At 35.4% G+C, this 17383-nt stretch overlaps 1 protein-coding gene across 1 annotated transcript in view; it reads right to left on the bottom strand.

The window, feature by feature from the left end:
- Window positions 1-17383, bottom strand: part of LOC101888321 (nuclear pore complex protein Nup205) — a 108617-nt gene that overhangs the window by 54701 nt on the left and 36533 nt on the right. Inside the window, exons 8-9 of the mRNA XM_059118486.1 lie at window positions 17136-17340; window positions 16853-17078 (exon numbers count right to left, since the gene is read on the bottom strand). Of these exons, the coding sequence (XP_058974469.1) occupies window positions 16853-17078; window positions 17136-17340 (431 nt within the window). The remainder of the gene's footprint in view (window positions 1-16852; window positions 17079-17135; window positions 17341-17383) is intronic.

Below are 17383 nucleotides of genomic sequence, written 5' to 3' on the forward strand. Positions count from 1 at the left end.
ATATAAGTGACACAATTTTTATTTAAAATAATGACTCAATACCAATTGCTAAATAGGAATAAATCTTCATGGCAAAAATGATCATAGGTATTCATCTACCGGTCCATAGGCTTTAATTTCAGAGTTAGAAAACTAAATCATATATCACATCTTTTAAAAAGTATATATCAACTGTTTATAATAGTCCCATGTAACAGCACAGCTCAATTTTTAGTATAGTCATTTGTCTATGCTTTCACACTCATTACTATAAGACGGAAATGGATATAAAGATGATTCATTTAGTTTGTAGCACCTCGGACTACACCATAGTCCATATTTTTGATCATAATGAATTCAATGACGATTAAACAAATGTTCAATCCCGTGCTACTTTCTAACAATTTGAGATTAGGGAGTTTATCCCATATAGACGTATATCCCAAGTCTATGTTCCCAACTAATATTCTCTTGGGGGTAACAAATTCAATAGAATACAAATTTCCTGAGTTGACCTAATACCGTAACATTCGTTTGGTATTTTCCAATCGCCCATATTGAAATCGGGTTATACCCTTATACGGGGGTTATAACAAAACGTGGATCGACATGACCCATGTTTTGTACAAATGATTCTACATAATAAATAAATTTTAAATGCTTTATCTTAAATTTTGCGAAATATAAATCAAAATGTTTGAGGTTATACCTTTTGGGAAGGTTTCGAAAGAATTTTAGGGAGGGTATACATCCTTTTCTGACTAAATTTCCAACTCGCTCTACAATTTGTGTAGATCGCATATTGCAGTACAAAAGTAAAAAGTATACTTCAATATAGTATGTTTAATTGAAAATGGAAATTTATTATTATTTTTAATTATTACTAGCTGGCCCAGACCGCGTTGCCGGTCTGTAGTTTTAGTCTTTAACGCATAGTTTTAAAAGCATAATAATTCACAGATCTGACTCACATAAGTGGCACAATTTCAAAAATGTCAATATAGGTTCACGTACCTGGCGACATATTTTGTACAAATTTAAAACTATCTTAACTTTTGCGGAGTATAGAGGAAAATATTTCAGGCCCTTTGTGTGTGGTTAAGCTATATAAAATGACCATAAAGTAGTTTGACCCGGGAATCCTCTCTTTTTGGATTTTTATCTACTAAACGAACATTTTCCCAAGCTCATGATTGTCAGCGGCGCAGTGTAATTACTGACGATAGCACATAGTCCTAGTAACGTTACCTGTGATTTAAAGTTACGGGTTCGTTTAAGGGTTCGGAAGAATTTTCCGATGATATGAATCCTTTTCTTACTAAATTTTCAATTCGCTCCACTATTTTGCATAGCTCGCATATTACATTGCCGCTTCATATTCGGTAGTTCACTGATTGCAGTCCCAATGAATTTTGCATTGGATGGATTATTTCCATATCTCACATTTAATGTTTTGAGTATTGTAAAATCAGTACAGGCAACAATTGTTTAAAAGCACGTTGAGCTTTTAAATGTTTTGATGCTTCAAAAAGTATTTTTAAATCAAAATTGAAAATTTTGGTATGGCAACCATATAACGTCATGTAAAGAAAATATGAAAAATTTATCTTTTTTTCAATAAGGATTTTTAATTCCAAACGGCATTCTGAAACAATTCTACACAAAATTCCATATCCAAATAGAACAGTTAATTTCAGTCTTGCAATTTTTCTAGAGACTTTTCATTCTTGAAAACCTTTCCAGTGTAATTACAAATAACCAAAAGAAAAAATGAGTTTAATCGGCTCAGCTCCTCTGACCCACACAGATACCTAACCTTGGAGGGAGAGTCAAGATTACGTTGCATACTAACTGTAGAACAGATTTTGGCAAATATTAGGATTTTAAGTAAATCGAAAAATGGACGTAAAATTGGGCGTGGTCACTTTGGCATAAAAACCAAACTCGTGGTAGGACGAACATTAAAAAATTATCCCAATCGTTCCAGCCGTTCTCAACTGATGCAATTACCAAGGAACAACAATTGGTTATTATATATATAGATTAGAAGTATTTGTGGTCAGTTCCTCAGTCCCCAAATAAATCCCTAGCGTAAAAGTAGGCGTAGTCAATACTTTTTTCTTTCCAAAAAAATTATGCAAATCGGTCCAGCCGTTCTCAACTGATTCAATTACCAACGAACAACAATTGGTTATTATATATATAGATTAGAAGTATTTGTGGTCAGTTCCTCAGTCCCCAAATAAATCCCTAGCGTAAAAGTAGTCAATACTTTTTTCTTTAACTCGGGGTATGACGAACGTTTTTACAAAAAATTATGCAAATCGGTCCAGCCGTTCTAAACTGATTCCATTACCAACGAGCAACAATTGAGTTATATATAGTTATATATATATATATATATATATATATATATATATATATATATATATATATATATATATATATATATATATATATATTATATATATATATATATATATATATATATATATATATATATATATATATATATATATATATATATATATATATATATATATATATATATATATATATCGTCATACCCCGAGTTAAAGAAAAAAGTATTGTCTACTTTTACGCTAGGGATTTATATATATATATATATATATATATAACTCAATTCTTGCTCGTTGGTAATGGAATCAGTTTAGAACGGCTGGACCGATTTGCATAATTTTTTGTAAAAACGTTCGTCATACCCCGAGTTAAAGAAAAAAGTATTGACTACTTTTACGCTAGGGATTTATTTGGGGACTGAGGAACTGACCACAAATACTTCTAATCTATATATATAATAACCAATTGTTGTTCGTTGGTAATTGAATCAGTTGAGAACGGCTGGACCGATTTGCATAATTTTTTTTGTAAAGAAAAAAGTATTGACTACGCCTACTTTTACGCTAGGGATTTATTTAGGGACTGAGGAACTGACCACAAATACTTCTAATCTATATATAATAACCAATTGTTGTTCGTTGGTAATTGAATCAGTTGAGAACGGCTGGAACGATTGGGATAATTTTTTAATGTTCGTCCTACCACGAGTTTGGTTTTTATGCCAAAGTGATCACGCCCAACTTTACGTCCATTTTTCGATTTACTTAAAATCCTAATATTTGCCAAAATCTGTTCTACAGTTAGTATGCAACGTAATCTTGACTCTCCCTCCAAGGTTAGGTATCTGTGTGGGTCAGAGGAGCTGAGCCGATTAAACTCATTTTTTCTTTTGGTTATTTGTAATTACACTGGAAAGGTTTTCAAGAATGAAAAGTCTCTAGAAAAATTGCAAGACTGAAATTAACTGTTCTATTTGGATATGGAATTTTGTGTAGAATTTTTTCAGAATGCCTTTTGGAATTAAAAATCCTTATTGAAAAAAAGATAAATTTTTCATATTTTCTTTGCATGACGTTATATGGTTGCCATACCAAAATTTTCAATTTTGATTTAAAAATACTTTTTGAAGCATCAAAACATTTAAAAGCTCAACGTGCTTTTAAACAATTGTTGCCTGTATTGATTTTACAATACTCAAAACATTAAATGTGAGATATGGAAATAATCCATCCAATGCAAAATTCATTGGGACTGCAATCAGTGAACTACCGAATATGAAGCGGCAATGTAATATGCGAGCTATACAAAATAGTGGAGCGAATTGAAAATTTAGTAAGAAAAGGATTCATATCATCGGAAAATTCTTCCGAACCCTTAAACGAACCCGTAACTTTAAATCACAGGTAACGTTACTAGGACTATGTGCTATCGTCAGTAATTACACTGCGCCGCAGACAATCATGAGCTTGGGAAAATGTTCGTTTAGTAGATAAAAATCCAAAAAGAGAGGATTCCCGGGTCAAACTACTTTATGGTCATTTTATATAGCTTAACCACACACAAAGGGCCTGAAATATTTTCCTCTATACTCCGCAAAAGTTAAGATAGTTTTAAATTTGTACAAAATATGTCGCCAGGTACGTGAACCTATATTGACATTTTTGAAATTGTGCCACTTATGTGAGTCAGATCTGTGAATTATTATGCTTTTAAAACTATGCGTTAAAGACTAAAACTACAGACCGGCAACGCGGTCTGGGCCAGCTAGTAATAATTAAAAATAATAATAAATTTCCATTTTCAATTAAACATACTATATTGAAGTATACTTTTTACTTTTGTACTGCAATATGCGATCTACACAAATTGTAGAGCGAGTTGGAAATTTAGTCAGAAAAGGATGTATACCCTCCCTAAAATTCTTTCGAAACCTTCCCAAAAGGTATAACCTCAAACATTTTGATTTATATTTCGCAAAATTTAAGATAAAGCATTTAAAATTTATTTATTATGTAGAATCATTTGTACAAAACATGGGTCATGTCGATCCACGTTTTGTTATAACCCCCGTATAAGGGTATAACCCGATTTCAATATGGGCGATTGGAAAATACCAAACGAATGTTACGGTATTAGGTCAACTCAGGAAATTTGTATTCTATTGAATTTGTTACCCCCAAGAGAATATTAGTTGGGAACATAGACTTGGGATATACGTCTATATGGGATAAACTCCCTAATTTCAAATTGGGGCTCATTCGGCCGGAAATTGTTGCAGAAACATGTAAACTGACGAATGTTAGAAAGTAGCACGGGATTGAACATTTGTTTAATCGTCATTGAATTCATTATGATCAAAAATATGGACTATGGTGTAGTCCGAGGTGCTACAAACTAAATGAATCATCTTTATATCCATTTCCGTCTTATAGTAATGAGTGTGAAAGCATAGACAAATGACTATACTAAAAATTGAGCTGTGCTGTTACATGGGACTATTATAAACAGTTGATATATACTTTTTAAAAGATGTGCTATATGATTTAGTTTTCTAATTCTGAAATTAAAGCCTATGGACCGGTAGATGAATACCTATGATCATTTTTGCCATGAAGATTTATTCCTATTTAGCAATTGGTATTGAGTCATTATTTTAAATAAAAATTGTGTCACTTATATAAACCAGATTTGTGAATTAATATGCTTTAAAAAATATGCATTAAAGACTAAAAGTACCAGCTGGCAACGCGGACCGGGCCAGCTAGTATACTAAATATATACAACTTATGTTCTAATGGCAAACCTGATCCAATATTCAGAGAGCTACAATTAATCTAATTCATAATTTCCAAGATACTTAAATGAGCCATCTAATTATGTATAATTGACTTAAAAAGCATGCATCTTCATGAAGAATCAAGCTGGATTTCGATGTAACTACTTAACTATTAACAACATATACAATTTAACCTCAATTGTTCCTCTTAAATTAGCAAGGAAGAAAAAAGTATATGCACTCTTTGTACAACAGCTTGTACAACATATCAAGGCAAGCTCTATAAGCTGAATCAGATTAGTATAACAACATACACTCAGCAATTTGAAAATGGCAGATCTTTCCGAATACTTTTGAGACAACTAAGGGTGTAAAGCAAGGATGTCCCTTATCACCGTTATTATCTGACCTATATATAAATGATTACGACCACTATATTGGTGGTGGTTTATTAATATACAACATAAGCATCCGATTTTTCTTATCAGATTCTTCATCCCATTGTTGATGATGTCGTGATGATATGAGCAAAAAAAATGTATTTTATTTAAAAATTTTTAACGCGTTACAATAGAAAACAAAAACAATTTAAGCCCAAAAAAAAAACTCCAACAAAACTGGAGAAATCAATAGTCAGCAGGTTTCGATACAACCAACACAGGTAAGTCACTGGCCAAAACGCCATATTTTTTCGTCGACGATTTTAAAATTCTAAATGGAATTCGATAGTAAACATATTGAAAGGTTTCGGCGTGGCGTGATTTTAAAAACGAATTGTTTTGCGAACACTGCAAAAACATTTGTACTCGATATACGAACAAAAACCAAATTAGGGTAGTTTACTGAATGAGGGTGTGAGCGAGGTAATTTCTACTCAGCGATGTAATGAGAAAAAATAAGTGTGAATTGAGCGAGGACATTTGTGCCTCTGGTAAAAGCCTATAATATAAAAAAGGGGTTTTCCAACGATGTTGTGTTTTGCTTGATGCCAAGACTGATATTAATGGCGAAGACAACATTGCTTCAGAAGAAAAAACGAGAATTAAGCATGACGATGTTGTAAATCATTTTTGAATGTGTATACAATGGGTGCAACAAATTTCCAATATTGAAGGACCTTCAAGTTACTAAAATACAAACAACAGATCATTTTTCCGTTGAAGTTTTTAAAAATAAAATACTTTTATTAGATCTCAAAAAAAAAAAAAAAAAATTAAAATATTATTATTTATTTGTTCCATTTAATTTATTGATAACTTTTTTAAATTAACAGAATGAAATGGCCAAACCTCAGTTTAAGGAACTTTTCAATTTAAGGAACAATTCTTTAAAAGGAAAAACTACTATATTATATTTCAAATTAATTCTTTATTTCTTTTTACATACATATTTAACATGACTTTGTTTGGCTTCTATTTTCGTAGAATTTTTCGTAGAATCTCTTTCTAAAGGATAAAACATGTTGGACAGATCTATTTAACATATAATATGATTTACGTATAAGGAATTTTGTGAATAATTTTTTAACAACAATCAGAAAGATGACGTTGTGGCATATGTGCAGAAGGAAGTAAATTTATGTAGCGAAGAGATACGATTGGAATGGATTAACAAAGTAAACAACTTGATTTCATAGCTACTACAAGGCAGTTGGATATCAAAGCACAATTTAATAGCAATTACGAAAACTGTTTAAATGCTGAACTTAGTATCCAGATAATAACAGAGAATCAATACCAGCCGTTTTGTGGTTGACCATCGAATCAGTAGACTTCTGCAGCGATAGAACTAAGAGGCTTCCGCCTTAAAGATATCAATGACGAACTTGGATGTGACACCGTTGCCGAGATCTTATTTATTCAATTCAGATCAAAACAGAAGCGAACTAAAGACCATATCCTCCAAAAGGTATTAAACGCTAGTTCAGCTAGCATAAAACGAAATTTAAAACGTATTCCTACTCCCAGCGATTAAAACAAATTCGAAATAAAGAAGCGTTAGCAATGTTTTTGGATTAAAATTTTCCAAATTTGCCTTTGTTCAGGCAGTCCTTCTTGCGCTAAATTGATATGAAAGCTCCTTTCATAATATTAATGAATCTCGATAGTTATAGTTGATCTAATTTTGATTGCGACTGTACATTATAATCGGGCAATCCACACAGTGAAAGAACGGTCTAGTGGCGTAATATACTCTACATTTTATGACATTAGACAAGGACGTTATGAGAAAGAAACAACATTTCCAGGCAAGACAGAACGTTTCAAGTTAAAGAGTCCGACATTAACATTACTAATTGACTACTCTACATTTTCGACAGTATTGTTGATATTTGGAAAGACTAAATCGTTTTAGTGACTTAAATCTTTATCAAATAGGCAGATTAATTAAAAACTGTCCTTAATTACAAAAAAAAATCGAGAACTTAATACCCTCATTTCCTCCGTAAATTGGGCCTCTGTGTGCCTGTGTAACAGCCATAAAGATCTGGAATATATAATTGATAAATTTTATGATATTCTAAATAGATTTATATTGGAATGTGTTCCAACTATTAGAGTTAAAAATTCAAATAAATATCCATGGATAATCTTTACCTCGACAAGATTAAAAATAATATTAAATCCAATCCCAAATCTTTTTATGATTTCGTTAACCTAAAACCTCCTCAAAGCCCTCAGTATTGAAATATAACAATAAAGAATTTGTCACAGGCGTAGATTTTTTGCCACAAGCTATTCCAGTACATCTTGCCAAATTAAAGATTCGTATCCTTATAAGTTGTCACAGGCTGATCAAATTTGTATGCCTTTCCTACAACGTCAAGAGGTGTCCAATAGTCTGCGTAGTTTAAAATCGATTAAACGTCCAGGATGGCATACCTAATATGATTCTGTCAACTGCCAAAATGAGTTTATGTGTTAGTCGTCGTTAAGCATTGGCCGAGAGCGGAATTTTATCATTTTGGATAAGAATTGCAGAAAATACTCAATGAGCTGAGAAACTAAGGCGTCAAAGTGATGTAGTAGTGAAGAGCTCAATGCAAAGCAACAATGACGACCAAAGGAGAAACCACGCAAAGGCAGCTTAACTCAACAGTTCGAGAGAGTATAGTGGTGTGTAAGGTGCTCAAAGAGAGCAAAGGAGAAAGCATCAATCAAAGGAGAATGTACAAAGGTATACTCACAAGTGTGAGTGAGTAAGACAACGATAGTACATCAAAGAGATTGAGAGCAAGATATAAAGAGGGGAATCCCAAAGAAGTTAAAAAAGGAAAAAGTTAACGTATAAATTTAGGGCGTGCTACTAAAAAAGGGAGAAGTAAGATTTGCTGAAGTAACGAATTAAAAAGGAAAAATCACAAGGAAAAGTATAAAGGTGAAAATAATTTTGTTAAAGGTTGCGGAGCCAGACAAGTTATTGCTGGCAAGAAGCTTACCACGAACAGGAAATAAGTCCGAGGAAATTGCTAGACTCATGGCTTGCAATGGAAATGACGAAGTGGAAGTTGAAGATTCAGAGTCACAGGAGGATTTCCATGTTTTTGATAAAGCTGAGATGGGTGATGATTCTCTAACAAGTCAAATGCGAGAGCTAAAGGATATAATGTTGCAAGAAGTATGCAACAGTTAACAACTTAACTTTCAACAGAAAGGGCTGTCGCGTCAAATGCAGGGTTAAACTCAAGGGATACAGAACAGCAAGTTCCAGCTGAAGTTGTATTAAGACAATCTGGTTCCGAAACATCTGGTTGTTGAAAGGAATACCTATGTAATGATACCATAGTAATACATAGTAATGAGGCAAGTGCCTCAAGTGGAGCAAAATGTTTTAATTGTAAAAGGTTTGGACACATCTCAACTAGTTGCCCACAACCATTAAAGAAACCCAAGTGTAGTAAATGTGCAAAGATTACTCACGATGTATTGCAATGCGAAGGTAAAGGCACAACTGTGGCAGCAATGACAGAAGAGTCTAAGGATTGCTGCCCACCGGTTATAAAATAAGTTACGGTCAATGGTAAGACATATGAAGGTTTTGTGGACACTGGAAGCGACTTTACCTTAATGCGGAGAGCTGTAGTTCCAGAAGGTTGCGATATGGAAATAACGACAAAAAGAATGAAAGGTTTTGGTGGATCTATTGTTGAATTGGTGGAAATGTTTGAGGCTAACGTTGTCATCGACGAGAAGAGTTTAATGACTACCATTTATGTAGTGCCGAATGACTTGATGCGTTATGACGTTCTCTTGGGAAGAGATGTGTTGTGTAAGAAGCAAACAAAACTTACAATTGAGCATGGTGTCTTGAAAGTGAAGTTAACAATGCCATGTACATTTAATGTCGGAGAAAGTCTGGATGAGCATCAAAAAGATAAATTAGACCAAATACTGTCGTCATACAAGGATTGTTTTGCTGAAAACCTTGAAGACCTTGGAAGGTGTAAAAATACACAAATGGAAATAAGTTTATCTACGGACAAGCCAAAGACCAATTCTGTCAGCCATAATTGACAAGTTGCTTCGATGTGGTATTATTCGCCCAAGTGATTCGCCCTATGCAGCATCAGTATTGTTGGTCAAAAAGGCGAACGGTGAAAGTCGTATGTGTATGGTTTATTGAGCATTAAATGAAGTCACCATCAAAAAGCAGTACTCGATGCCAGTGGTTGAAGAACAACTTTCATTGTTATCTGGAACAACGTTAGACATGATATTACCAGATTCTCGTCAAGGAAGAATCCAAGAAATTCACAGCGTTTATTACACCAGATGAATATAATGTAATGCCTTTTGGATTAAAAAATGCACCGATGGTCTTCCAGGAAATGATAACTCAAATAATACGTAAGTTGAAACATCGGAGAAAAATCATCAGTTATGTGGATGAGGTAATAATTCCGAGCATGACGATTAGTGAAGGACTCTAAGTACTAGAAGAGTTCCTAACCGCCATAAGAGAAGAGGGGTTGACGCTAAGGCCAACTAAATGTTCGTTCCTTCAGGAAAGTGTAAGTTTCTTAAGTCATACAGTGAGTGCTAAAGGTATACGCCCTGGAGAAGAGAAGGCAAAATGCATTAAAGAATTCCCAAGACCCGAAAACGTATCAGATGTGCGCAAGTTTATTGACATCACTAACTTTTTCCGCAAGTTCGTGCCAAATAGCAATGCCTCTCACGAGACTAATGAAAAATGAATATTCAAATTGTGGAATATACTTCGAGTCTAATATCTGATACTCAATATGCATTTCGGAGAGGGCATAGCACTCCACACCTTTTTATAAAGGCAACGGATGATATACGCCAGAATATCAACGAGTGCAGACTAAGTGTACTTGTCTCTCTGGACTTATCAAAAGCTTTTAACTCCGTAGATCACATCATTATGATAAATAAACATAAAAAAATATTTAATTTTTCATCCGCGGCGTGTGTATGTAATCCTACCTCAGCGGTAGGTCACAGTTTGTAGCTGTGAACGTTTGTCAGGCGGATACTGTTGTGATCTATAGTGGCATAACGCAGGGTTCGGTATTAGGACCACTTTTATTTATATTGTATGAATGATCTTAAGGATGTCACTGATTCTGAGTCATGCAAAACTTATCAATTCGCAGATGATATTTTCCTCCTTTTTAGTGGTAACCGTGAGTCGCCCTCAGTGTTTAAAAATCGCATTAATACGTGCCTTGGTCAGTTTTCATATTGGTCATCCATGAATCTACTTACAATAAATCCAAACAAAACAAAAGCTATGATGTTTGGAGCATTTAAAAATCTGTTTCATACCATTAATATAAAGTTGGTTAATGATGATGTGATGATGTAATTGATAATGAGTTGTCTTTTAAGAATCATATTGACATGACGGTTTTAGGCATGTAACCTATATTTACCTTGCTATATAAAGGAAGAGTTGGCGCATGCTCTGTGAATGTCTACAATATTGTACGGCATTGAGGTAGTGTCCGGTGCAACTGGTATTCACCTTCTCCACTTACGAAGAATCGTAAATTTTACAGTTCGGTTTGTATATAATGTCCGTGGAAGAGAGCATATATCTGAATATGTGAAACGGTTTATCGGATTTTCATTTAATGACTTAATTACCTGTCGTAATCTTGTATCCTTTTATAATATAATAAGAAGTGGTAGGCCAGTTTTCTTTGAGGATGAGTTTCACTTTTTCTCACTCAAAAAGGAACCCTCAAATTTTTTCGATCGTTTTTGGTACGGGTCGCACGATGTTGGAACACATTACCCCAGGAATTAAGAGTTTTTTCACATTCTAACAATGTTTTTCGATTAAAACTGCTTCAACATCTTGCATCCTAATTTTTTATATATCACCGCTTTATTTGTTGCTAACTAATCTAGAATTTTTTGTTAACATGGATATTAAGCACCTTGCATTAACATTTTTATGGCTGCGGAGCCAATAATAATAATAAGTACTTTATATAGTAGTATTACGTATGTATTCATGTATACATTATAAAATTGTGAATTTATTTACTTTTGTTTTTGAATTGTTTTAACTCAAGTTTAAGGAAGCTATGTAGTTATGTTCGGTCTATTAGGCCTTTTTATTACAAATGGATTAATAAATAAATAAATAAAAGGATGCTGTATTTATCTGGAAAGAACCTGAGGAAAATTATTTTATTACTCTGAAGACCAAAATTACAACACAACCAGTTTTGGCTCTGTTTGGTCTGGAGTATTGCTGCAGTATGAAGGTGGGAAACTGCGTCCAGTTTTCTACTACAGTCGTAGGTGTACTAAAAGTGAAGGAAAATATGCCAGTCATGAACTCGAGGCATTAGCAATTGTTGAGACGCTTGAAAGGTTTAGACTTTACCTACTCGGAAAGTGTTTCAATATTGTCACAGATTGCAATTCCATAGCAACAACAAAGGCGACACCCCCTCGTATAGATAGATGGTGGTTTAAATTGCAGGAGATTGATTTTACTATTACTCATCGCTCAGGTGCCAAGATGACTCACGTGGATGGGATGAGCAGAAGTCCAATGTAAGTACACCATCTAGGAATACAAAGACTGCTCCGGTTATAACAGCGTTGCGAGAAGTTATGTCGATTTTCGGACAGCCACGAAGAATTGTATCGGATAAGGGAAAGGCGTTCACGTCTAAAGAATTCCAACAGTTTGTGGAACACAACGGAATACAACATGTACAAACAGCAGTCCGAACACCAGGAGCTAATGACCCAGCCGAGCGGATCAACCAAACAGTTTTGAATGCTTTAAAATGTCTAGTGGGTGATACAAAAGAACGGGACACTGAAACAACAACGATACAGTGGAGTATTAACACGCAGCTGAATGCATTTCGATGTTAGAGAAATTTAACAGCAGACAGTTGCTAACATCTGTGCACAAAAGGAAAAATGGAAAGCAAGATTTGACCGCCGTCATTCCAAGCCAACTCAGTACAAGGAAGGCGATTTGGTGGTGATAGGTGATAGACACGGTACCACAGCCTACAGGAAAATCGCATAAGTTGGATGCGCGGTATAAAGGACCATACATCGTCACGAAAATTATCGGACACGATCGTTATCTCGTAGAATATCTGCCCGATTTAAGTTTGAAGCAAAGGAAATATTGCGGTAGATTCATTTGTCGATCTTGGCCTCTTGATGAATCCGAAATTAAATTTAATAGAAATTAAATTTAATTACATTGGAATATAATTGATTTTGTTTTGCCTTCTTCTGCTAGCAGGCTAAAATTAATTAGATTGCCTACAGCAGACGTATTATATTGAACTCCATGTTTGTACTAAAAATATTAAATGGTAATATACCTTCAGATTTCCTAGGCTCATCTATTAGAATTAATGTTTCGTTTAGATCTAGTAGATACTACCAATTTTTAAATACCGTTTTTCACCGCACGAATTATTCAATGGGCGAACCTCTTAGTAAAATATGTGTTGAATTTCTGTGTACTGTAATGTAGATTTTGGTATGAGTTTAGAAGTTATTAAATCTAGAATAATTTAATTTTTTACCAATGACCAAATAATTATTAACATTGGGAACAAAGCGACCTTTGTAATCAAAATTTAGAAGGAAGTTTTAGACATTACTTTTTGTTCAGGAAATCTTATACACGAAATCCAGAATTGGAGGGTTTCGGAAGAACACTCTTTTTCGGATCATCGGTATATAAGATTTGAAATAAAATGGCCGCCGCCGAACCCAATACATTTCCGGAACAAATTCAAGACTGACTGGATGAAGTATGGGAGACTAGTAAAAGAAAGGCTAGTACAGGGAAACATTGAATGGTTAAGCATAGATGATATAGACAGAGATGTCAATAGGTTAACCGAGACCTTAGTAAAGTCATTCGAGGAATGCTGTCTGCGAAAAATCTGTCTACGAAAAACCCTGGATAACAGGGGAAATTCGTAACAAAGGAAAAGAGCTTGACGTAAAAAACTAGCAGTATTCTGGGACAGCTACCATAATAAACTTAAAGAATACAACAAAATAGTAAGATCAGTAAAACGCAACTCCTGGAAGCTTTTCTGTGAACAGGTTGACAGCGTAAATGGGTAACAAGATGGAAACAGTAGAAGAGACCTTAGGGCTTTTGATGAATACACACTTCCCTCCGATCATCACGACACATGTAAATGTATCGCTGCCGTTTAAGGCAGCGGGACCAGATATAGTCTTCCCGGCTCTGCTCAAAGAGGAAGTGGACCATATCCTATAACGCGTGTCTAAAGTTTGCGTATACCCCCAAAGCCTGACAGGAAGCGAGGGTAGTTTTTATTCCCAAACCTGGGAAGGCAAGCTACGCAAAACCTAATTCTTATCGACCGATAAGTCTAACATCGTTCTTACTCAAAAGAATGGAACGCACAATCGATACCATGATTAAGAGCAAGATTGTAAACGATATGCTTAAATATAAAAAACATGCATATGTTAAAGGACGTAAAAAGATGTATACACTGGCAGTATGCATTGACATCGAAGGCGCTTTCAACAACGTCAGCACAGATACACTCATCCAGACTATCAACATTTCCAATAAGGTTAAATATCTGGGAGGATTCTAGATAAGACACTTAAGTGGAGATACCACATCCAAGAAAGAGCAACCAAAGCTTATAGATGTTGGCTTTTCAAAAGCGTAATTAGACCTGTTCTAACATACGCATCAGTAGTCTGGTGGACAGCTATGGATAAAAATGTAATACCAAAATATTACAGAAAGTCCAACGAATGTGCTGCTAAAGCATTTGTGGCGCAATGAGGACAACACCAACTAACCAACAACATATCATCAAAAATTTTGCATGTAACAACAGGAGAATAAACAGAAAATTTTGTATCGGACGAATATGTGAAACAATTGTAGCTTTCTCATGTGAAACATTAATTCCTACCAGAGACTCGTGGAATGACGGATTCCTATCGCAAATGCAGACTGGAAACTATTGTTATACAGACGGCTCAGTGCTAGGGGAGAGCGGGACTGGGACCCTTTGTTGAAGAACCAAATACCGTAGTCTCCTTCCGCTTGCCCGATCACAATACGATCCTTCAAGCAGAGGTTCTGACGATTGCAGAGTGTCTGAACTGGCTAAATGCTAACACTCTCTCACGGCGTAGTACGCATTATATGGGTACCAGGTCATGCGGGAATTAGAGCTAACGAGATTGCAAACTCTCTCGCCAAAACAGGCAAGAAATTAGCAACAATAAACTTAGACAATCCAGTGCCGTTTAATGCGTCAAGTCTAGTGTTAAAGACATGGGCAAAAAACGCCCACATATCCCTGTAGAAAAATGAAAGTATAGAGAAACCCACAAAAATCCTTTGAGACGACCCCAATCAGATAAAAACGAAAAACCTTTTATTACTAGTAAGAAGGAGATTAGTGAGGTAACAGACATACCTACGGGGCAACTGGGCCAACCTGTACGGGTTGTGTAACGATACTATAGTTAGTTGAGTAGGTTTGGCTGGGTAGCGAAATAAGTGCAGCGTATCATGTGGGCCGGTGCCACATGCAGGGCAGATGTTCTGCCCATTGCTGTCAATCTGCGCCCAATAGGCTTTGAGGCCAAAACTACTCGGATTTGTCGGGGCAGCTCTCGCTCTTCAGCTGCGTGGGTAAGGGGATGATCTGCTAGTACGGTATTCACTCTATATTATGCCTTCTGAGACCGCGTAGGAGTAAAATGCCAGAAAGGTAGAGGTTAAATAGTTCCGGCGATATCACCCCACCTCTATGTTTCACTCTACAGACATTAAATTTCGTGTTTCTGAGTTCCACGTACGATTGGCGTCCACGCATGTAGATGACTGATTGCCATGTTACGTCATTCATGAGACCTGTGGACACGATGGATATATCCGGTGAGCTGTGGCAGTCAGAAGTTGAACTAATATTGGTCATATAACGCGGGGCACACCTATTTATGATGTACACGTTAAGTACATCTACCTCGGCGGTTCCAAACTTGTACGGGTCACAAGAGTCAAGCTCAAGCGAAGTATGTTACAGAGTGGTGCAATAGGAATGCTAATCATCCACCTTTGCTGCAATCCTTCCTAAATACGTTGTATCACAACTTTGAAGCCTGCAGGTGATACCCAGCTTAGTCTCCCGGATTGCAGCTGCCTTGATCATTGATCTTAACCCGAAGACCATTGCAATTATACTCGAGAAAAAATGCGGTATCTGGAACTTCAATAGCAATGTGTGGCGTCAATTGCTGTACTGTGATGACGTGGTCGACGAAGATGATGACTAACTGGGGTCTACATTGGCGCTGCAAGAAGCAATGCAGCGGTTAAAAAAGAACAATCCAGAAATTCACCCACTCCATGTATCCGTTGCAACTCACCGAGACCGATCTGTGGTGCGATTATAGCAAACGGAGCAGAACCATGATCAGGTTGGTCTCGATCCCGGCTCGGACAAAACAACAATTCCGAGTAATGTGCTCCCACATCAGAAAAATGGATGAATACGACTTTGTATTGCTGGGTTGACACCCCTTGTCGAAGATTTGTTTCTTCGAGCCAACCCGATACATAGAACCGGCCGGCGGAGGCAGAGATTTTAAAAACACAGAGGGAGTATTGGCGCTTTCGGTTGTGTGTAACTAAAGAATATTCTAGTCCGTCCCAATTTTGAAACCTACACAATATTTCTCGGGACCCATACTTTGGGAAATAATGCCATATATGATTTTTCAGTCAGATTATAATATTTTATATACTATATTTTTAAAGGTGTTTATTGCTTCACAATTACAGCATACACACAAAATCTAGCACATGTACACCTAAATTATGGTTCGACGCCATCATCGCATTTGAGGAAAACACCGTGCAATGGGACCGCCCATGCCACGGCCGAACCGTAAACAGCGACACCCATAAATTATATGAGGCGCTGTTGTTGAGTGCCAATGTCGATTAACACTATTCATACAATTCGTCCTGTGGTACTCTTTAGTTTCAATTTAAATATAAGATATAACATAAATTAATGTTTCGCTACAATACCAAATATGAAGATAGTACCAAAGTCCGATGAAATCGATTTTTAAAAATTTTCTTCGATCGAACAAGAGTCCACAATGTACAATTGAATAAATATTAAGAAATAAAATAGCGAATAGAAACTGAGTAAATGAATTTTAAGTATGTAAAAAGAACTAGATATATACATACTTTTCATTTTCGTATGGAATGCTCTTCTTTAAACTCTGTTCTTGTACAATGCTGATGCAATTTAGTAAGGAGGCATATAAGTTTATTCTTAACTTCTGTGACACCACTCCGCTTACAATTATCCATTCCAACAAGTACTTTAAAATGAATTTTATATTTAATGTGTTGGATTTTTGTGGTTGGCATTTTTTTGCAGCGACAGAATTTTGTTCGTTTCGTTCCAAGTCTATGCAACAAAATAGAATCAAAATAAGTGTAAAATTGGTATTATTTGTATACTTACCGAATTGTATTGCATTTGAAAAACAATTGCGTAAGTTAACAAGTAGTATCAAAATTGTTTCCGATATAATTGCAGATATCTCCAAAATGGATTGATTTGGACTTACTTTAAGTAGAATTGTTTGCAATATTTCGATAATTAATTCCTGTTTCTTTGATGTGGATAAGCAAGAATTGGGAACACAGCTGAACAGTATTTCTGACAACTATTTAAAAATAAACAAGAAAATTAAAAATAGTTTTCATTTA

This window comes from Musca domestica, unplaced genomic scaffold, assembly GCF_030504385.1.
Source record: "Musca domestica strain aabys unplaced genomic scaffold, Musca_domestica.polishedcontigs.V.1.1 13, whole genome shotgun sequence".
NCBI classification, from domain to species: domain Eukaryota; kingdom Metazoa; phylum Arthropoda; class Insecta; order Diptera; family Muscidae; genus Musca; species Musca domestica.